Here is a 23985-nt window from a genome sequence, read left to right on the forward strand (position 1 = left end):
TTCACGACCCACAGACCATAGTGTTCGTGGGGTTTTCTCATGTGGTAGTTTGCTATTTCCTGCTCCAGTGGATTAAGGCAAACAGAGATTGAGTGACTTGCCTAGGGTCACACAGCTAGCAAGTGTCAGAGGCCAAATCTGAACTCGGGTCTGACTTCCTGACTCCAGACCTAGAGCTCTATCCACTGAGGCACTTAGCTACCTCTTTCCCTGATTTTACAGATGAGGGCAAGGAGTCAAGAGAGCTGTTAAGCGACAGCCCAGAGTTAGGCTCAGTGAAGCCGCAGACCTCTGCACTCCAGAGTCAGCTGGTCTTTCCAATTCACTCTGCTGCCTGGGAAGCAGGCCATTTTTCAGAGACCTTTCTTACTCAATGGAGGGGATTCTTATCCCACATTCACAGGAGCTAGAAATAGTGGCTACCTTCTGGTAGGTCCCCTCTCCCAGGCTGTATACTGCAGTCTGCTAAGTAAAAACGACTTCCTATGAAGCCCAAATATCCTACTCAAATGAACACAGCATTAAAAACAAAACAAAACAACCAAAAAAATGCTAAACTTTTCAAGCATTTATCCACAGTGTAGTGTGTATTTTCGCCTGTATCTCTGCTTCTGTGAGACTGTTAAACTTGCGGGTCTGCTGTTTCTTCCACATTGTGCACGCTTTAATAAAAAACAACCCTGGCTCTGAAATAATCGTGGATGACATTTCTATGTAGTTTGATGGTCAGCAAACCACCTTATACACATTCATTTTCTCTGCTCCCTCCAAAAGACCTGAAGATGATGAAGACCACTACAGAAGGGATCTGCTGCTGCTGAGAGAGAAGGGTCTGCATGCTTCTGTTAACGAGAGCCAGGACTCAGGATTCCAGAAATCAGTGGTCTTTCCAGCACATCACTGCTGCTGCCTCAGAGTAAATGCTTTTGTGCTTATGCATTTACAACAAAATAGGATTACTGCCTTTCCTGGCAATCTGGGAAATCCACATAAAATTTTTTGGCCCTCCCTTTGCACCAGAGAAGTCTGAATTTTTTCTTTTATGAGGTGTTTACAGTACTTACTGTAAGATCTGGGTTGATATTATACAATATTACACATATATTTTATGCATTTCTGAGTTTCTAAGCTTTTTCTGTGTCAACTGCAGCTTCTGCAAAACTCCCCAAAAACTCCCATTTAATTTCTTATTGAAACCACAATGGGAAAGGTTGTGATGTGGAAGGGATAACTGTACTGTAAGGGTGCATGCATGCGTGCGTGTGTGTGTGTGTTGTGTGACAGAGACACATAAAATCAAGAGTAAGGGGGAACAGTGTAAAAAACAAGAGACCTTGCTTTAAAACCTCATAGTAAGGTGAGGAAAGGACTTCAATGAAACATGGATTACTTATTATTTAATAATCCCAATTCTATCACAAACAAATCGCATCACCTCACTAGGGATAAATCCAGGCCAATGCCTGTTTTGACAGAGCCTACAAGCTAAAAATGGTTTTAACATTAAGTAAGGTTTCAAAAATGAAAACGTAATAAGACTGCAGAAATTAAACGAGGCTAGCAATGGGTAGGATTCAGCCTCCTGGAACAGACTCTTTTCTAGTGCTGTGATTCCACGAGTTAGATTAGACTGGACTCAACCTAGTGCTACCAGCTCCCTATCACATGGGATTTAAGACTTTGTAAAATTCTTCATACACAATGTCACTTAAGAACTAGGGGAAGAAAAACTTAATTTTTACGCTTTAGTGTTTACAACATAGAAAATTTCCTATCTTCCCCTGCAACGTCTATAACGAGATGAAAGACATCTCAGCCTACCTTTTGGAAAGCAGATACAGGTGAGATGGCAAACATATTTCCTTCTCCAAAAATCTCGGCCCAATTTCTTTGAGATACTTTCATCCGGTTTTTAAAATGGTATTCATTATCAGGATTGAAAGCCTGGATAGAGAGAAAACATAGAAACATGACTATTACTTATTTCAATGGCAGCGCGTGTTAGATTTAGAGAAGAAGATAAAAATATTTTCCTGGAAGGCCTACATTAATGTAATTATTGCAAGAAAAGATATGAGATTTATGCCCTGGCTACTACAAAAACATGTGGAATACAAACTCATATAAACATCTTTTAATCTTTTCTATCTTTCCTGTGCAGGAAGAGCAGAAGCCAAAATCTGCCCCAGGTCACCTCACTGCTGTTTGAGGAGTTCCACTTCTGGTCTCCCTGACTCTGCTTCCACTAATCTGGGCTCGTGTGAGTGCCCTGATGGTCCTCGCAGGCCTGGTGGGATCTGCCTTCAGGGCAGGGCACATCAGCTGAGACCAGACCGGGGTGGGAAGGTGCCCTCCCTCACGGGCAATGCCAAGGGGCCAGGAGGTGGCTTCCATGACAAACACCTCCCTGATGTCATGGTCCTCTTCAAGAACGGAGGACAAGCAACAACCACCAGTACCACGCCCCCACTATGCCAAGTGGCTCCCCTTGCCTTCTCTCCTGTTCCTTGGAATTCTGTAGCCATGGGGCTGGTTCCACCAAGTCTCAGGGACACCCAAAAAGTCCTCTGTCTCTGTGGGCTCAGAGCTTTAGTTTCCCTTTGCTGTGAAGCTGTACACAGACACCTGAGGCTAGGGGTCTGACTGCTGACTTTCTGGTCACCTTCAATGCCTTTTTTACTTCCACAGCAGCTAGTCTCTGAAATCTGGCTCGGTGGAGAGACCTGAAGTTTTTCCTCTGCATTTGATTCAGTCGGGAGGTATTTAAGAGTCCAAGCCAGAAGAACCACCCGCTGAGATAGCCTACCATTGTGAGCACACCCAGGAGACCTATGGGAATGGGATCTTGCTTGACTCGCTCTGCTGCCAGGTCCACCAACAGCATCAGCATGTTGTAGATTCCCTCGTGGATTTCCGTGCCCCACTTGTGAACCGCACTGGAAGTCAGTAACTGCAGGAACAGAGGACGCATTTCAGAGCTTAGCTTGAAGAGAAAGGCCACGCTTTCTACATGCAGGGTTCACCAAATCCAGTGTGAAGTAACATGAAGAGGCTGTGTGCATGTGTGTTATACGTGTGTGTGTCATACTGACTCCAGGGACACATGTTTTTTAACTGTGTACATTTCTCCTGCAATAACAGCACCTGAAGGTTTGCAAAGCAATTTACAGTCCTAACAAAAAACAAAAAAGCCTCACCGAAGCCAAGGGGAAATTTTAAATACAAAAAAACCCACAGGGGCATGGGAACCCAGGTAGAAAGGAAAAAGCTTTTTGCATATTAGAGAAGGGAAATATGTTCCTCTTTGTCAAAGAAGGTTGGCCTGCTCCTCTACTTTTTCTCTTACAGCAGCTAAGTAAGGAAATAAACTATTTAGCTATTTGTTTGTTTTAAATAAGAGGATTTCACTTATGAAATATTACTGAAGTCTTAACAATGTTTTATAAGACTTCTCTTCAGAAAGAAAACCATGAAACAGGATTGACCCATGAATTATTGGTCAATCTGAATTATAATTCTCAAGATCAAAAGTGTTTTTTCCGAGGCAAAACTCAGTTTCAAATTTTCCAGATATAAACTAAGCCACATTACTTGGCTAAAATACATTAAGACACAAAAGATTTGATACAAATCAAAATGGGACTGTTTCACATGCAACTTCAGTATCAAAATATGTTCCGTTATTCCTTGCAAATTATGAATTTGAAGAATTTGAAGAAAACATCATTTTTAAAAAACCATTCTATGCTGATGGACAGCCATGTGAATATATAGCCAGTGAGCCCCTGCCTATGTAAGTCCAAATGATTTGTTTGCTCATGCTTCTCAAAGTGATGAGACTGAGAACCTGAGTGATGAGGGGGAAGCATGCAGCTACGTGAAGACACAGACCCACAACACGCATGCATGACAATTTTTAAATGATCAGGAGGGAGGGACTGTTGAGGCCTAGTCAGCCCAGAGTACCAGGAAGAATCAAGCCTGGGCTGGGCTGGGAGATGAATGTGGTGAAAGGGACAGCAATAGTAGCAATGCCCTCCATTTTGCCTAAACTCAGCAAGGACGGCATCCCTACCTGGGACCACAAATGTCCATGCATCTCCTAATTTTCTCTTGCCCAAACGACATGCACAGGAAGGGACACAGCATGATCTATTAGAAGCAGCACTGGGAATGAGGAAGGGGGCAGCACGGGCTCAGGAGTCAGACGACCTCGGCTCAAACCCCAATTTGATACTTACTACCTGGGCTGACCTTGGACAAGTCATTTAACCTTTTGGGGCCTCAGTTTCCTCTTCTGTAAAAACAAGTAGGTTGGAGTAGATGATTTCTAAAAGTTCCAGAATCACAGAATTTCAGAGTTGGAAAGGACCTGTTTGGCATTTAAAGCCCTTCCCAACCTTCCTCCAGCCTACCTTTCCAGACTTCTGATACCTAACTCCCCCTCCAGGCCTGCAGCCAAAAAGGCCCTCCTGAGGCCAGTCACGCCAGACAGCCCATCTTCTGTCTCCCCCCCCCCCGCACACGATGCCTGGAAGGTTCCCCCCCTTCAAACCCCGGATTTCCTTCATAGCTCCACCTCTGTAAGCTATCCCCCCAGCCACTACCTTCTGCTTCTTTTGGATAATCTTGGTATGTGGTCTGTCCCCACATAGAACACAATCTCTTAGCAGGGACTGTTCGGCTGTGGGCTTGGGCAGGCTCCCAGGGGCACTTAACAATCCTTGTTGAACAACTGACCTCAGAGGCCACGTAGTTTGATCAGTATCTGAAAAAGGAGCCTCCCTATCACCTAATTTGACTGAAGGGAATCCACCAACACCTAAAGCAGCCTGCTCTACCGCTAAAGAACTGCCGCTATTTGGAAATTTATGTGCCAGGTACTAGGGATACAAATACAAAAAAAGATACAGCCTACCCTCAAGGAGCATACAAAATAAAGCAGGGGTGGGAGGTGAGGGTGGGAGAAAGTACCTAACCCAGAGCACCTTCAGATCATGCCCAAATCTGCCCCCGTTGTTCCTGGTTTTATGATACCTGATGATGGCTCTCCTGTCCCTCCCAGACATCCACGGGAACTTTAGGCCCTTCTTTATCCTACTGACCTTCCCTACCTAAAACGTGGCCCCTGTGCCTCTGCTACATCGTCCCTTTAGACACTGCAGTTAAGAAGCGACACCCTCTGGCTACTGGACTGGGGGATGATGGCTACAGTCTGCTTTTCCCCTACCTGGATTCTGCCAGGGCAAATATTCCCCAAGGAGCCCTGGTCTAAGTGGGCTGCTTCCTATCGCTGTCCTAAGGCAGGACACTCCTGATTCAACATGACAAATCCTGAGAAGAGAGGGCAGCCACTGTTCACTTCATCATGGGGGTCAGATTCCGTGAATGAGCCTGACTTCCTTCTGGCAAGTTTTCCAACATGGATGGGTGTGACACAACCTTCAGGCAGGTGAAGCTGAGCAAGGTCGCATGACTGAGCATGTGACCCAGTCTGTCTGGAGCGGCAGCAGGTAGGAAGGGCCTCTGACCTTCCTCCCTCCATGCTCGTGCCCTGCAGCTGGGGAAGCAGCAGGAGCCTGGAGACCCTGCACATGCTTTCTATGCTTCTCCTGGGCTCTCTCCAGGACCTTGCCGCCAAACTGTGCCTGGCAGGCTGGAACTGAGCAGAGCAACAGAGGCCTGGGAGTGCTCTTCCTCCCTCTTCTTGCTGGGCGAGGGGTTAAGAATCACCTTGATTCCAGCCATGTCCCATGGACCTAGGATTCATCAACTGTCATCCACTGTAATCCTCCTTACAGAAGTAACCTTTTGCTCTATTCAGGAATCAAGTTTCACTATACATAAATCACTGTTGATAACTATGTATGTCAGAACTAACTTCCCTCTAATGAGTCTTCTCAAGTGCAGACACTGTGGTTACGCTGTGGATTCAGTTTGGCCAAGGCACGCAGATCAAAGCCAAAAGACTGAGAGTATCACAGCAGCCCAGCTGACTCAGGGGTAGAGTGGGAAGTTGTGGGGGCTTTGCCCCACCCAGCAGGTTTATTACTAGTGTCCTGACCAGGTCAGAAAACAGAGGGAACACTGCCTCAGTACTCCTAGACGTCATGCCTTTCTTAATAAAACCCAAGACATCATCTGATTTCTTGGCTGCTATATCATACTTTTCACCGATACCAACTATGTTTACTCTCAACACTCCAAGATATTTTGACTGACAAGTTACTGACCATTCTTCTCCCATCTTATATCTGTAAAATTCTTTTCCTGAGTCTCCCAAGGACTTAATACTTATACCTGTTCAGTTTAATTTTAAGACTATGAGAGACATGGTGGATTTGCTACAAATCAAAACAGTATTTTGGGGGCAATCTTCATTGGAGGAATGAATTTCCTCATCGGTTCTCTATGCGCCAACAAAATTAAAGATCCAAATTAAGAAAAAAAAGCCATTTCGGTCCACTGTCCTGGTCTGTCACAATCTTTCTGAATTCTTTTTTCACCCCTCAGTATTAACAACAGGTCCCGGCTTTGGATCACCTGTTTTAAATTCTGTGGTTCAATAATCCCTTGCTCTGACGTCCTAGATCCTCTAAGTTACAGGTTTAATTTTTCATCGACATTATTGATAATACAATTATGACTGCAGCCCCTCATTACTACAACTGAATATATCTACAATAAAAAATTAGCAACATTTTTGTTCATGACTCTAAAAATGTACTTTAAAGATATGCTTATTAATATCCCTTATTTAATGAATTCTCCTTCATACATGTACAGACACTTACATATACATCTAGAGGTGCTAAATCCAAATATAAAAAAAATTGGCTGATTAAGGAAAAAATCCAGACTAGATAGGTGCCAGGGGTCAAATACTGGCGGGGGGGGGGAGAGACAACTGACTTATGAGCTTTTCTAAAGCAATAGTGCTATTTTTTAACTCACAAAAGTCAATTTAAATATCAATTCACTTTTAAAATTAACTTCATTATTTCTCAAATCCTAAATCAAGGGAGATGCTGTCTTTTAATGTAAAGATAAACATGTTTATTTACAAAAGGGAAGGTAATGGTATACAGCAAGCACCACGAGGACAGTGACTATCTCCCTTTTTATCTCTTGTGTTCCTAGACTGAAGTTTGTACAGAGTAAGTACTAATAGGTGCTTGTGGAACTGACTAGCATAACCCAGCTTGGAGAAAAGAGAAAGCTGAAATATCTGTAATGCACGCACGAGGGAGTACAAGGATTCACCACACAGGAAGCCAAGGTCGGATAAGTCTTGGCTAAAAACAGTCAGAAGGTACTGAAGAATGACTGAGAATCAAGAACCATTGTTACCAGACAGGAAACTTTAGGAAAAGGGGTCAACATCAGAGGTGCATATGATCAGTGGTGTCAGAGATGGGGACAACTGAACCATGCACGAGGATCCCTGAGGGCCACACACTGACTTGGAAAACTACGTGTTTATAGATTTCTTTTTTCACTGATTCATTTCTTTTGTTAAATATTTCCCAATTATACTTAAACCTGATTCCCACTGCACTCAAGAGCATCATGGGCCATGTGCAGCCCACATGTTTCACACCTCTGTCCCAGATAATATAAAAAGAGTCGGTATCTTCGATCTTTGAGGTGAAAGGAGACTTGGGGGTGGATCAGATTCCAACCTACTCTTTTTATAAATCAGCCAAGTGAGGCCAGAGAAGCAGTGACTTGTCCAAGGTTACACAGAGAGTAAGTAAAGCAGAGACTGGAGCCTGTGTCTTCTGGCTCTGAAGTGAGCGCTTCATGGCAGACGCATGACTTTGAACGCTGAAGAGGCCTGATTTCATCCTATTTTCAATGGCCTAACTAGATTTTTTTTTCCTCTCTCAGTAAAAGAGAGATAAGCACACAGCTGTTTTTATGAACAATTACTGTCAAAATGCCATAATATGGCATAATACTGTAATACAATAACTGTTGAGTACTCTCAGCTCTGTCCTCCTCTCTACCAGCCAGAGTGGTAGAGCGGTAGGAGAGCCCAGTTATGTTAAAATGAGCCAAAAGCTAACATGCTAATAGAGAGCTATCAAGGGAAATAAACCACCACATTAAAAGCCAGAAACTTACTGTACTTTTTTCAAAGAAGAGGTTTTTATTAGTTAAATGGGGTGGAAAACCTTCATGAAATGATCTGTTATAATAACAAACCCAGAACTGAATTACAGTATTTTACTTACCTTTTTAAATGCTTCTGGCATACACCGGTCCACAAATCTTTTACAATTTTCATCAGACTCAGAAAGACCTTAGAGTAAAAACAAGAGAGGGCATCCTACATTCAATTTAGATGTTAAATAGTGGGAAGAGACATGGAACACAATAAAACTAATTTTAAATGTGCACACAATCAAAGGACTGAGGCAATAGTTTCTTTGGGATTTAGGTTTACTATGGCTAACTAACAATTGGCTTCTAAAAGATATTCATATAAATAACCATAGCATTAATGCTAACAAACCTTTTTCTATTAAATTATATAGGAAAGTGAAACATTTTTAATAGCTCTTATACAGAAATAATTTCTTTTCACAAAGACAAATTTATGAGAATAGAATCAGTCTTATAACCGGAAGATATCTCAGAAATATCTCACCCAATCTCTTATTTTTATGTGAGAAAACTGAGTTCCAGATAGATGAGGTTTTGAAGCTGCCCAAAGAGAAACAGCTAGCTGGTAATAGAGCTGACATTCGAATCCAGCCTCTTGATTTCAAATTCAACGATCATTCCAATACGTCACAGCTGAAAAACCAGTAGAGGAGGCTAAAGCCTTCCTTTTAAATCCATTAATGTTTTTATTAGCTGGAAATCCTGTTCAGGAAAATTTAAACTCTGTCCTGTCTCCTCTAAGCACTCAAAATTGCAATCTCTTCTAACTCAGTGGAAAGCAAAGCATGAACTCACAAGAGCATGACTTCCTGAGGCTCTCCAAACTTTAGGAGTCAATAAAGGAAAATTAATTGAGGTTTCTCATATAGTTCACTTGCAGAGTGGACTATATATAAATTGCAAATATTTGGACGGTGGAACAATAGATATGTAGTCAAAAATTAAACTGCTATAATATAGTTTAATTGTCAACAATTCACTTTAACCTAACATATAATATGCACCTATTTAATGCACATATTATAGCCCACCTGGACAGAGAAGAAAAATAGATGAAGAGTTCAAGAAATGTATCATAATTTTGCACCACAATGAGGTGCTTCCATTTTGCACTGTGTAAGTCAAAGGGGTAGATTTTATCCTTTGTAATTTCTAAATACAATTTTTAAAAATTGTGATCAATTTTTAAAAAAAGAAATGTATCATAATCCCAGCAAGCAGAGCCCGATGGAATTTCTAATTATCCCAATATGTTATATAAAGCTCTTTCTTTCTTCCAAAAAGTCTAATAGCTTCTTGCTCCACCTTGATGGTAACTTCATCTTTCAAATGGTGATAAAACCAAGAAAGTGAAATTCTGTTCAGGATCTGACTCTCACTAACAAAAAGAAACTGACAGCTGAGTAATAATAATGGGTACTTTGAAGGAAAAGTGATTACTTAGTCTCAGAATTTATGATAGAAGAGGAAATTTGGAACCAGTCAAACATGAAGCATGGCTTTGGGGAGAGTATGGAAAGACAGCTGGGATTTCATGGGAAATCTTAGTGATCTCTGTTAGAGGGGAAATCAGCCACAGAGGTAGGGGAAACTCGCCAGGAAAAAACTCCGGAGAAACAAAGGTAAACAGCTCTGAAGTAGGAACAAAGTGAGTTAGTTTTCTGAAAGAGCCAACGCGCTCGCACAGAGAACTCACCAGCCAAAAAACCAAACCAAACCAAATCAACATACGTGCAGACGAAGGAAACAAAGGCATGTAAGAGCATGGGGACCAAAGTGTCACGGGCCGGTGAGGGAGGAAGCAGGCCTGCTAAGTGGACAGCAACAAGGATGTGTGCGTGTTTAGGTCACACTGAGGGTAAGAGAAGGACAGCAGGACCGCAGAGCGGATGGGAACCAGAGAAGACCCCGCTGCCCCATCCTCCCAGGCACTGCTGCCTCGGCCCTGCCTGCAGCAATGCCCTGAGGGCCTCAGCACTTGGAACCCCCCTTCTCCCCTAACTGCTAATGGTGCCCCACTCCCACCCCCCAGAAGAGCCCCTCTGTGTCTGTTTTGTGTCAGCTCTGCACACACTCACTCACACAAGGACACGTTTCCTCCTGTGTCAGAATGCAAGTGCTTGAGAACAAGGATGGTAGGGAAATCAGGGTGCCAGGGGCCTTGAGTCTTGGCCCTGTGAGGACTGTTTGTCGGAGCTCTCCAGGAGGACCACGGAGGACAGCAGAGCAGTCTTCCAGGATTTCAGATTCAATGGGTTCTGTCTGGCCCCACAGAGCAAAACCACGAGAGGGGAGGGGAGTTGCCAGGAGGCAAACAGAGTCTCTCTATATTTACAACCGCTCCGGTATCTTTGGGGTCATGAAGAGCTGGGCCCAACTGAAAAGTGTCCTAAGAAGGAGTGCTCTCCTAGAATAGTGGGCTGGCGACTCCCAGTCCAGTTCAAGTAGGTCCAGACTGTATGGCTGGAATACAAAGTCTGGCCAAATCCTGAGAGGGATTTCAAACCCCAGCACCAGGTGATCCATTTTGGGGTCCATGACAAGCCAAGGCTTCCTCAAGGAAGCATGGTTTTGTAGTATGAGTGTTTCCTTCTCCAGAGCAAACCCCAATCCTGCTGTGACTTGGCAGGCTGTCTACAAGTGTCTAAGATAACCTACAAGATCAAATCAGCTGTGGTACTCCAACCTCATCACTACTCTCTGCCCTGTATGAAGGTGGAGTCATGGACTCCAGAATCTGCATTTGAGAGGACGCAGCATGGCCACCTCTGCACTGCCCACTTAACTCACTACTTTGGACTTCTGATTTCTCCACTGTGCCCTGATCTGGGACCTTCCTCTGTACCCAGCCCCCTCCGCCCCTCCCGCCCCTCCCGCTCCTACCCACTTTTTAGTTTTCTTCTGTGTGTTCTCTCCCCCTGTTAGATTATAAGCTCCTTGAGGGCAGGGACTGTCTTTTTTGGTATTTATATCCCCAATGCTTAGCACAGGGGCTGACATATAATAGGTGCTTAATAAATGTTTACTCACACTGGTTAAAAAAAAGCCCTCATTCTATGGCCAAACTGGTGATGAACCTCCCAATTCCTAGCTTGGGTGCTTTTCAGAGCACAGACATCCAGGCTATTGTAGGGCTCACACACAGTAAGACCTGTGGAACCTGGCACTCCAATGACAGGGCCACTTCCACACCACTATAAGGCTCTGGAGCAGGACTCCATGCTTCTATGAAAAAAACAAAGCTACAAGACTGTCCTCAGTCCAAGCATACCTTTCCCGCTTGCAGAGTACAAGTGGAGAAGAGGAGAAAGGAAGAGAAAACACTAAGAACCCCCAAGTTCCTAATCTTCATTCCAATGACCAGTAACCTAACAGGTGATCTTTGTCCAGCATTAAAAGGAGGGACATACTGCAGAAGAGAATGAACAGAGAAATGCTGACAAACAAGGATGGGAAGCAGAGAGAGGCTGCAGCCAAACCCTACAACTAGGCTGTGCTCCCCGGGATGACAGCTGAATGGGAGGCCTGGCTTCAGCGTGTCCCCAAAGACAACAACAACAAACCTTTGTCATAAGGGCATGATCAGAGTCTCATGTAGTTTCAAGATGCACATGGGAACAGAGAGATGCCCACGAAGATAACCGTAGCCCAGAGATGGGCGAGGAGTTCTGGCTGAGATGCACTGGAAAAACTGCATGAGTCCCAATTTTCTGATGCCTCAAACGCTTATCATTTTCATATCACTATTTTCTCAATGACACTTGGGGCTATGAATGATGAGCTTTCTACTATCTTAAGACTTATAGGCATATCTAACTTGAAGTATAACAGAAAAACATATGATTAAGCAGTACAACATAGCAAGAGTTTTGGAGCTGAGAGTCAGGAAGACCTGAGGTTTTAACTAAAGGTTGTGTGACGCTGAGCAAAAGGAAACTCAAATACCAACTGAATGAACAAATCTTACACCACAGAATTATACATAATTTTAGCGCAAGAGAGGACCAGAGAGCCGCTACTCTGCTCACTTTCTTCTGCAGATAATAACATTCATATCGCCCACTATCATTTATTAAGCACCTTTTCTATGTCATAAAGATACAGGCAGAGATAAGGTGACTTCCTCAAGGTTAAAAAGAGAGGACTGGGCCTGGCAACAGCAGTTCATATCCAGTCTCAAACACTTACTGGCCGTGTGACCTTTGACAAGTCACTTAACCTTTGTTTGCCTCACTTTCCTCAACTGTCAAATGGGGATCATAGCAGCACTTGGCTCACAAGACCATTGTAAGGATTAAGTGAGACAGTATTTGCAAACTGCTTAGCACAATGCGTGGGAGGAGCTGGTGCTCTACAAATGCTTATTCTGTCCCCTCCTCTTCCCTTTCCTTCCTGGTCAGGTAGCAAGGTGCCCTGAGGAAGAGAGAGGAGGCCCACGAGCCCCATGGGTCACACCACAACTCAACTACCACATTTGCTCAGACCCTGGTGGAGACAGTCCAGAGACATAAACTAGAAGCCTCACACACAGCAACACGAAGGACGTTGTCCTGAGGGTCTAAGGAGACCACCAGCCAGTTCTGCTTCCAGTTCAGTCCTTGTAGCCACTATCCGAGGGAGCAGCCATCTGGTCCCTGCCTCCAGCAGGGCCGGAGCCCCGCTTCCTCAAAAGCCACTAATGACCCCTCCAAACGAAGCTGTTACTACCAGAGACACCGGACGAAGAGATGGTTTTATCAATGTAAATATTACCAAAGAAGATTCATGACCAGCTGCCTTGTGGCTGAATCCCAAGGACCCCAGGGCCTTGCTTTTCTATTGGAATTTGTATACAGCATAAGGTAACTCTCCCCCTGCCCCATACAGGAAAAACTCACCCAGCCTGGCGAGGCGGGCAGAAGCTATCAGGCATTTTCCCAGTGATTCTTCCCGTTTGTAAGGGATGGACCAATGGTCGGTCAAAACGCGACTTTCCAGTTCATATAAGTTGGTTGTAGGAAACTCAATATTGTCTCCAGAGCAGTTGCCATTTTCATCATTCTTCTGAGAAAAAAAGGTTAATGAAAAGTTTTATTAACACAAATGAAAAATTCAAATTTTAACTATGCTATATTATTTAATTTCCAAAATAAATGATATAAAAATGATATAGAATTTTCCAAATTTCACTATGCATGGAAGTTGTCACTAAGATTTTGATGACCATTAAAGTAGTTAAGGTCATTAACCGTTTTTTCAAAACAATTCTCTACTAGGTTGGTTCTTAATATGTAAAACTTTCTTTCAATATCCACAGCAGTGCCTTTAAAAATCCAAGCAATCTTTCCAATTTGATAATGAGTCACAAATTTCAGAGCTGGAATGAAAAGAAGAGGCCATCTACTCTAACCTGTGCTGAAAGAAATGTCCACTTGAGCCCAACTAGTACTGGCCATCCAGTCTCTGCCCAAGACCTCCAGCGAGGCAGGGCCCATTCTGCTTGGGAAGGACAATGTCGAGCCTACATTCACCTCCTGACCGATTCCCCGCCCGGCTCCAGGTTCTGCCCTGCCCAAACAGAACCGGTGGAATCCCTCTTCCATATTCTGCTCTCCTTTCCTCCCTGGTCCTCCCAGAGCCTTCCTTCTCCAGGCTCAACCCTTGCAGCTCCTCTAAGCAATCTTCACATGGCACAGCCCTGAGGCCCCAGCCACACTGATTTTCCTGAGGCTTTTTTTCCTTTGGGAATGGCCTCTATTTTTTCTTTCTTTCTTTCTTTCTTTCTTTCTTTTTTTTTAACACTTCTATTCAAAGTTTTGAGTTCCAAATTCTACCCCTCCTTCCTCTCCCCCCTCCCAGCAAGCACTCAGATACAGGTTATACATGTGCAATTATATAAAACATTTCCATATTAGTCACTATGTACAAGGAGACTCAAATAAAAGAAAAAAAATGAAAGCAAAAAAAAATAGCACGCTTCAGTCTGTATTCAATCAATATCAATTCTTTCCCTGGAGGCAGGCAGTTTATACGCTTCATCATGAGTCCTTTGGGATTGTCTTGGATCATGTATTGCTGAGAATAGCTAAGTCATTCACAATTCTTCATGAACAATACTGCTGTCACTGGGTACAACATTCTCCTGGTTCTGTTCACCTCATTATGTATCAGTTCATGTGAGTCTTTCCAGGTTTTTCTGAAATCAGCCTGCTCATCATTTCTTATAGCACAATTAACATTCCATTACAATCACATACCTCAGCTGGTTTAGCCACGGTGCATCCACCCTTTAGCCACAAAAAGAGCTATTATAAATATTTTTGTACAAATAGGTCCTTTTCCCTTTCTTATGGAGTCTCTGGGATACAGACATAGCAGTGGTATTACTGGGTCAATCGGTAAGCACAGTTTTATAGTTCGAAATTGCTCTCCAGAATGGCTGAATGAGTTCACAACTCTATCAACAATGCATTAGTGTCTCAGTTTTCCCACATCCCCTCCAACATGCAACATTTTCCATTTGTGTCATATTAGCCACTCTGACAGGTATGAGGTAGTACCTCAAGAGTTGTTTAATTTGCATTTCTGAGAAGGCTTTCTTAACTTAGCAGCCTTCTTTTTGAACTGTGATGCCCAGAACACAGTACTGCAAATGTGGACTTACGCTGGCAAGAATACAGCGGGATGATTGCCTTCTAATTCCTGGAAGCACGGACCTCTCTTAATGAAGCTCAGGTTTTGTGGTTCACATTGAATTTGTACTAAGGTCTTTTTGGCTCCAGGTCCATGATTCTATCCACTGCGCTACCTAACTAGTTGCTGATTTAGGCTACAAACTGGAGTGAGCTGGTGGAGAGCACAGGGCGATTAGCTTTAAAATGGTAAAGCTAAAGTGGTAGGAAATAAAGATTAACTATCTCTAAAATAATCTGGTAAATCAAGGGAAGAAGCTTCAATTAACAGAATTTATTGAGCTATTCAAACATTTTCAGAAATACATTTACTAAAAACATAAGGATAAAAACTGGATCTGTCATTACAAGGGCACAGGGAACTCCAAGGCAAAATAACTCGCTCACACTTAACCCAGTGGTGGGATCCGCACCCAGTTCTTCCTGCCTTCAATGCTAACTTAACACTAAGTGTTATTTGTATGATAACAACAACAACAATAGGTAGTGTTTATATAGTCACAACTACAATAATAGCTAACATTTATATAGAATTTACGTACCAGGCACCGTGCAAAGCGCTTTACAAGTATTATTTCATTTTGATCCTCCCAACAACCTTGGAAGTTAGGTGCTATTATTATCCTTCATTTTATAATTGAGGAAACTGAGGAAGGGAGAAGTTAAGTGACTTGTCCAAGGTCACATAGCTAGTAAGAGTCTAAGGTAGAATTTTAACTCAGATCCTCCTAACTCCAGGCCCAGTGCTCAATCCATTGTGCCACTTAACTATTTATAATCTCATAGGCACATTCCCAGGAGAGAAATAGTGTACCATCCTAATAATTTAAGATGAATTATTTCATCAAGCAATGTGTACCTTCAAAAAAAAGTATCTTAAAAAAAAAGTACCTTGAGATAAATCCAGATGATAAATATGGGGTTATTCCAAAATTCCTAATGTGATAAACATTTCAAATTATCGAACTATAATCTAACCTCAGAATGATTTAAATGACTTGTAAGATGTATGTCTGATTTGAGTCCTTAAAAAAAAGTTAAGTGGTAGAAGAGGTAGTTAATGAAATAGATGGAGAAACATCAGTATCATGGAGTGATAAGGCAGCCTTATAACTAGCTTCTGCCCACACAGTATCTTTCAAGTGCTAAACAGCTGGATTCTTCTGCCCCGAACAGCTATGGAATCTTAGTGTCCTTTTTTGTTCCTTAAAAAACTTGACCTCTTTCAATCTATGTTAAGACAGATAGACTATCTACTGAAATCTATCTAAAAATGGCACATTAGCTGTAAACAAGTATGCAAATACATAAAGAGAGATGACTTTAATGGAACACTTTGTAGAATTTTTAAAAATTATTTGATTTTCCAGCCACTAAAAAATACTTAAATTGAAGGTTTTTTTAAGTAGTACCAAAACAGCCAAGTTATAATGTTCCCCTTTTACAAGATACTTACCAACTTCACGTTGCCTAAGAGGGTTTTTTTTTTAGCTGACATTTTCCAGAGTTGGCACAATGCAGCTGTCATTCATTTATGAAGTCAACAGGTATTTTGGAAGTCCTAAAAATGGAGATGTAGCTAGAACTGCACACACTTGTATTCTGTTCTTATGAATACTGTGATGACATCTGTGTTAACAGTAAGGATTTTTTATTTTGGGCCAAAGGTAAGATTTCCTCTATGTAGAGAACGTCCCAAAGGAGACGTCTCTCTGTACTTGACAGTCTTAGAAATGGGTGCACATTTCAAAAACATCCTCGGAACTTTGTTACTAGTCAGCATGTCAGTCAGCAAGCACTGAATTCAGCGTTCCCTGCAGGCCAAACACTGTGCTGAGAAGTGCTGGGGATACAGAGAAGCACAAAAACAACCCCTGCCCTCAAGAAGCTGACATTCTCTGATGGGAGAGACTAGATACATTAAAGATATAGCCATATACAGAGTGCACACAGGAGGGGATCTCGGATTAGCAGGGGAGGCCTGGGAATGACTTTCTCAAGAGGGATGTGAATCTAGAAGGTGGAAGCAAACCTAAAGAGCAAAATCATTCCACGAGCGGAAGATCAGAGGGTGAAAGCCACAGAGCTGGAAGATGGAGTTTACGTAAGAGAGACAGCAAGGACGCCAATGTTGTTGGATCACCCAGCACGTGGAAGAAGACTGGAAAGGCCAGGTTGTGAAGGGCTTTAAAACCTACTGAAGAGTCAGCAGCGGTGACTTGCACTTTACGAAGGTCACTTAGGCAGCTGAAGGACAGATTGGAGTGAGGAGAGACTTGAAACAGAAAGACCAATCAGAAGGCTATTGCAGTAGGGCAGGAGTGAGGTGGTTAGAGACTGCATCAGGGTGGCAGCAGCTGGTGAATAGAAAGGTGACAGATGTATATGAAAGAGGTTGTAAAAAAGGAAGGGCAAGACTTGACAATAGACTGGGTCTGTGGGTGAGTGCAAGTGAGGCATCAAGGATAGCAGAGCTGCAGGCCCGGCCGACTAGGAAGACGGCAGTGTCCTCTGCAATAACAGCTAAGTCAAGAGGGAGGGCTTAGGAGACTTGAGGTTGAAATGTCCCAGGGAGGCTGGAGGTCAGGAAAGAGGTTAGGACTAGATAACCAGATCCAAGAATCTTCTGCAGATAACTGAAAACATGGGAGCAAGGAGGTCACCAAGTGAGATAATCTGGAGGGTGAGGGCATAGCCCAGGGAGACACCTAACATAGCAGATCAAGGGTCACAAGGTGCAGAGTTCAAGAAGAATGAGAAGAGGCCAGGAGACTGAACAAGTAAGAGACCACTAGTCATTCTGAAGAGTGTCTTCTGAGCAATAGAGATCAGAAGCCAGATGGCAGGGGCTTAAGAGAAAGTGGAGGCACCCAGTTTAGACGGCTTCCTCAAGGAGCTTAACCACGAAAGGGGGAAGAGATAAAGAAACAACTGATCGGGATGCTCAGATCACATGAGAATTCCTTAGAGATAGGAGAGATGTGGGCCTGTTTACACAGTGGCAAAAAAAGAAGCCAACAGGTAGAGATAGAAGATTAAAGACATGGGAATCAGAGAGTGCCCTCTACTGGAAAAGGCAAGCTAGACTGGAATCAAGGATCCACAGAGAAGAGTTTGCTTTTGTAAAGGAGAAGGATTATGTCTTCATGTGAGATTGTGTGAAGGAGAGAGTAGGGATACACATCTAAGTGATGTGAAATGAGAAGGGGAGCTCTTGGCAAATGGCCTTCCACCCCCCCCCCAGTGAAGTATAAGGTAATGATATCAGATGAGAGGGTGGGGAGAAGAGGTGCCAATGGGGATTTAAGAGGGATGAAAAGGTTTTAAATAGCCACTGTGGTGAGTGGGATAATGAAATGATAATAGAGGTATAAAAGAATTGTCTTGCTGCAGTAAGAATCCCAGCTGAAAGTATGTAACATGAATTCGCGGTGTTTTCGTGACTGTCACTGTATATTTGTTAATAATTATTAGCAGCAGAAACAGGAATCTAGGAACACATCTTGTATGTGAATTCCCTCCTTACCTTGAAATGGCCTTTGTTCCCTCCCTCACTTCTAAGTCTGACTATCTTGGCTTTCAGAGGGTACACAACCTCAAACGTTCAAAACAGTCTTCCTGCCTCAAGTGTATCCCCATTCCAACCTATCCTCCATTTCCTGAAGTGCCAGTCTGACAGCCAGACACTCGCTCCTCAATAAACACCAGTGGCTCTCTACTGCCAAGGATCAGGTTGGCATTTAAGCTCTTTATGCCCTGGACCCATCCTACCTTTAAAGTCTTCTTACACTTTACTTAACTTTACACAATCTATAATCTAGCTAAAAAAGCTTTCTTTGCTGTCCCTTACATATATCTCCCATCTCTAGGCTTCTGCACTCGCCGGTGTCCCCCAGGCTAGTAATGCATTCCCCTCCTCCCCTCTATTAGCTTTCTTCAAGACTCAGTTCAAATCATACTTTATGCATGAAGCTTTTCCCAGCTCTACCAGTTAAGACATTCCCCTTTCCAATTACCTTCATCTACTCTGCGTATGTATATACATCTTGTATGCACCTAATTCTTCACATGTTGTTTTCCCTGGAATGTATACTGTTTGAGTCATCACTACACCTGTAATTACCCAGTGGGAGTAATGTAATGAAAACCTTATAGTTTCAGGCCTCCACAGTGCACTAGCACACTCAAATGCCTTCGACGACCTTATTATCATCATCACTTTTAGGAAAATGTCTAATGGGTTATGCTTTCTTCCTTTAGCGGGTCTCACTGATCTCACAAACTAAATAATACTACAGAAAAAGGACATAGGAAGCCAGCTCTTTAAAGTCCACCCTTAGCTTTTCTAGGATGTATTAGTCTCCCTGCCTGCAGTGTCTCCTCACTACAGCGAATCTCCAAGGCCACCAAAGGGAAGAACACCCCTGCTCCTGTTGAGCCCCTACTGAGTACATCCCTGTGTTGAGCACTGGAAGAGCTTCACAAACTGGCCCCATTTTTCCTTTCCAGGACTATTTCAAATTACCTTTAGTGGCATCTACCATTTTACAGCACTTCAAAGTCTGCAGAGCAATTTAGATTTATTATCACAATTGATCCTCACATCAACCTTAGGAGGCAGGTGCTCTTATTATCTTCAGTTTTGAAGATGAGGAAACACAGGCTGAGCAAGGACAAGTGACTGACCCTATGGTCTGGGCACACTGGACCTCATGTTGATTCCCACCCATAACACTGCAGCTCTGGCTTCTGAGCTGTTTGTCCCCCACATCTGCAACATTCTCTTTCCTCTTCCCTCTCAACTCTTGGAATTCCTGGTTTCTTTTAAGACTCAGCTTAACACAAAGCCTTTCCCCCCACCTCATAAAGTGTATTTGTTTTTGATCTATTTATGTGTACACTGTCTTCCCTACTAGAATGTAAACTCCTCCAGGGTAGGGGCTATTTCACTCTTGTTGTTCTATTAGCTCATGCATTTCAATCACAGGAGACTCTCAGACATCCATATGGTGGTTTATAGCCATATGGTGCTTATTTTAGGCAATTCTACTAACAAGTAGAATTTAGTCACCTGATTTTCTAGCCCACAATGAATTAGGAGAGGATTACAGAGAAGAGATAACAAAAAACAGGCACACTGAGGTCTCAGATGGTAATGAAGAGCCTAGCACAAATTCCTTACACACAGCAGGTGCTCAATAAAGCCTTGTTTAATTATTGATTACGCTGAGGTAGGGAAACCAATTAGGAAGCCAATGAAATAGTCCAGTTGAGAGGCGATAAGAGTTTGAACTAGGGTGATAGCTGTCAACATCACAGGAGTTGGTAACTGAGTGAATATGTGAGGTGAGGAGAAGGGAAGAGTGACTCAAGACTTGGGAGATGGTGGTGCCTTTGATAGAAATAGTGAATTTGGAATGTAGGAGATAAGATGATGAAGTCTATTTCAGCATGATGAGTCTGAGATGCAATAAAAAGTACAGCAGGTAGTCTAACATAGGACAGGAGCTCAGGAGAAAGGCTAGGGCTAGATATATAGATCTGAGAGTCATCTGTAGAGATAATACAATTAAACCCAATGGAGCTGATAGCAAGCAGGTGGCACAGTGGAATTCCAGGCCTGGAATGAGGAAGACCTGATTTCAAACATGACCTCAGGAACTTAGAAGCTGTGTGACCAGGGGAAAGTCACTTAACCCCTGTTTACCTCAGTGTTCTCATGAGTAAAATGGAGGTAATATTAGCACCTGGTTCAGAAGAGTTGTTATGACGATCAAACGAGATTATAATTGTAAAGTGCTTTACAAGGTGACTAGCACATGGTAAGTGTTACATAAATGTTAGCTATTATTATTATGTTAAAAGTATTTATTAAGTGCCTATTAGGTATTAGACAATGAGCCAAGCACTAGGGAGAAAACTCAAAGTAAACAAAAAGACAGATAATGGAAGACAACCGATCTTAAAGGGGAAATAGAAAGGGGGAAATATTTACCTGAGTGGGGGATGAATGGCCTGTTAGATGCCTGCAGACAGACTGCAGCCAAGAAAGACAAGGTCTACGCTGGCTTATGCCAGGGTGCTGAGGTCACCCGCTGCAGAAAGAGGAGTCAAGGAGGCCCAGCCAGGAAGCAGGGCGTGGATCCTTCCAACCAGGATCACTGAGAAGCAGCAGTCACAAAACAAGAGGGAACCAAGAGAAAGCAGTGTCATGAAAACCTGGAAATCACACAGGTAGTGGGAGCCAATCCAGAATTTTGAACCCTGTGTTCTCGGATTGCAATGCTGTTTCTACTAGGCAATACTAATTTTAAAGAATTCAGAGCTCAAGTGGCAAGCGATGTGGTTAGTGTAAGCAGGTGGTGGTATTTTGTCCACAATGATACGTGTCTAGAATGTGTTGGTTAGGAGCCTGGCCCTGTACACACACATCAGGCCCTGACCACCCTCCCACCTGGCAATGTGGCAAGGTCTGCCTTCCTTCTTGTCATTAAGCACCACAAGGGACTATGTTAAGACTGTAAACATCCTTTGTTTTTTTTTCCTGAATCGAAGACATTTCAGTACTTCAAAAGACTAGTAAATATCAACATAGGCTCTCTTTCTGGGAGCATGGACTGCAGTCAAGCTTCAGAACTGCTCAGGCCAAAAAAAGGTCACCTGGTGGTGAAAGATCTGGTGATAATAAAATGTAAAGATATGAAGTAAGTGTGAGAGGTCAGATGAGATAGCTGCTTTCAAGTACATTAAGGGATATCAGCTGGAAGAGGGAACCACCTTGCTCTATCTGGCCCCATGGGTAGGAGGAGTTGGATCAATGGGGAAAAACTGAAGAAAGGCGCATTTAGGCTTGGGATCAGGACTATCTCTTAACAATTAGAATAGTAAAAAAAAACACTCCATAAGTTGACTGCTGCCTTGAGAAAGTGGGTTCCCCCCTCACTGGAGGGGTTAAAGCAAAGTCGGCCTGACTCTTTGAAGTAGTTAAGCAGACTCTGCTGCAGAAAGGATTCTTTCAGGCATGGCTAGGTATAGTCACTGAGATTCCTTCCAACTCTGAGATTCCATTACACACCAAGGTAATACTTTAGGAAGACTTGTAGAGACTTAATTTGAGTGCCTCAAGTGACTTAAGACTTAAGACTGCAAAACAGCTGCAGATTTCATTTGGAAGAGCTTCCTAGTGAGGAAACACTAAAATGATAAATCACACAATCATAGTTTTAGAACTAGAAAAAAAAACAAAAAAATTCACATAAAATGAACATTTCTAATGATTCTTTAAAATACTCTCCACACGTCACCTCCCACCCTACCAGACTGGCTAATAAGATAGAAAAGGAAAACGATAAATGTTTGAGGGGATGTGGGAAAATTGGGACACCAATAAACTCTTCGTTGGTAGAGTTGTGAACTGACCCAACCATTCTGGAGAACAATCTGGAACCATGCCCAAAAGTATAAAACTGCACCCTCTTTGACCCAGCAATACCACTGCTAGGTCTATATCCCAAAGATAGCAAAGGAAAAGGAAAAGGACCTTCATGTACAAAAATGTTTATAGCAGCTCTTTTTGTGGTGGCAAGGAACTGGAAAACTGAAGGAATGCCTGTCTGCTCCAGGTCACACCAGCTCACCTTGGGCCCTCTTCTCCCTCTATGCTATTTTATTTGGTGATCTCCTCAGCAATCATGTACACAATTACTATTTCTATGCTGATGATTCCCAGATCTACTGATCCAGCTCTAATCTCTTTGTTGACCTCCAGTCTGGCTTCTTTTTCTGTCTACTGGACAGCCAAGCTGGATGTCCCAGAATATGTCACCCCTCCACCTACATTCTATAAACTCTAGTGGTGCCCTATCACCTTGAGGATCAAATATAAAATCCTTTGTCATTCAGAGCCCTTCTTCTTACATCTTACTACCCCACGTCCACCATGTACTCTACCAGCTAGTGACACTGGCCTCTTTGCTGTTCCTCTCACCAAACATTCCACCTATGGACTTTGGGCATTTTCATTGGCTCCCCTTTCTTCCTTCCTGGAATCCTCTCCCTCCTCTCTGGCTCCTCTGGTTTCCTCCAAGTCTCAGCTAAAATCCCACCTTCTCCAGGAAGCCTCCCCCCCCCATCCCCCTTAATCCTAGTGCCTTCCTTCTGCTGCTTATTTCCAACTTAGCCTGTCTATAGCTTGTTTCTCCACAGTTGTATGCAGGTTAGCCTGTGAGCTCCTTGAAGGCAGGGGCTGTCTTTTGCCTTTCTTCCCACCCCATGCTTAGCACTGGGCCTGGCAGAGTAGCCACTTAATAAATGTTTGACTGACTTGCTGGCTACAAAGAATGTATCAAAAGAACCTCAACAAGATTTCCTTACAAATAGTCTTTAACTTGCCAGCTCCTCAAACTACTCCTAAACCCTCTACCTCCACTCCACCTCAGCCCCACCCAGGAACGGTCACTCAGCTGATCCTGCCACTACCCCAAGCTTTCCACTTCAATGTTCAAGAACTCTCAAATTTGTGTAACCCCGTCATCTTTTTAACTTTCCATCTCTAACTAAGCCTTACTGCCACCAAGCTTCCTAACATCCTCCCGGTGACCTCTAATTCCCCTCTCCCTCAGCACTATTCCAGGTTGATCATATTTTCTCTTCCCATCTCTCCCTATGGAATTCATTATTCCCAAGCCTACTATACTCTTTGTCCTCTGTGACCTCCAATTCCTCCATGTCTCAGTACTAACTCAGGCCATCACTACTGTCTGGCCATATTCTCCTTCTTTCCCAATCCTGACCCCTTGGTGGGCTAGTTCACTAAAATCTAGCCTATTCTCTACTCTTGAATCTCTTTTTCACTCATTCATACCCTGCCAAACACTAATTATGGATTACTCCCACTATATGACCTCCTTTGTCCTACACACATGAGCCTAAAGAGAACTGAAGAAAATCTCAAAGCACTGGTGGTGGACTGGGTCCACCACAAACTTAGGTTAACTCAACATAGCAAGGCAATCCTCCTCCTCCTCCTCCTCCCTCATTGTTGCCTATCACACTTAACAAAGCAGGTATTCCAAAACTTCTCTCCTCAATTGTTTCTTATGTCACTCCTTCCTCCTAACTCCAGCTTCTCTGCTGAGGACCTCAC

The 23985-nt window shown here is 43.2% G+C and overlaps 1 protein-coding gene across 1 annotated transcript in view; it reads right to left on the minus strand.

Moving 5' to 3' along the window:
• Positions 1-23985, minus strand: part of USP24 (ubiquitin specific peptidase 24) — a 157835-nt gene that overhangs the window by 109360 nt on the left and 24490 nt on the right. The window contains 4 exon segments of the mRNA XM_020976911.2: positions 1822-1944; positions 2807-2950; positions 8238-8305; positions 13047-13212. Coding sequence (XP_020832570.1) covers positions 1822-1944; positions 2807-2950; positions 8238-8305; positions 13047-13212 — 501 coding nt within the window.

Source organism: Phascolarctos cinereus, unplaced genomic scaffold, assembly GCF_003287225.1.
Source record: "Phascolarctos cinereus isolate Bilbo 61053 unplaced genomic scaffold, phaCin_HiC Scaffold_5;HRSCAF=322, whole genome shotgun sequence".
NCBI classification, from domain to species: domain Eukaryota; kingdom Metazoa; phylum Chordata; class Mammalia; order Diprotodontia; family Phascolarctidae; genus Phascolarctos; species Phascolarctos cinereus.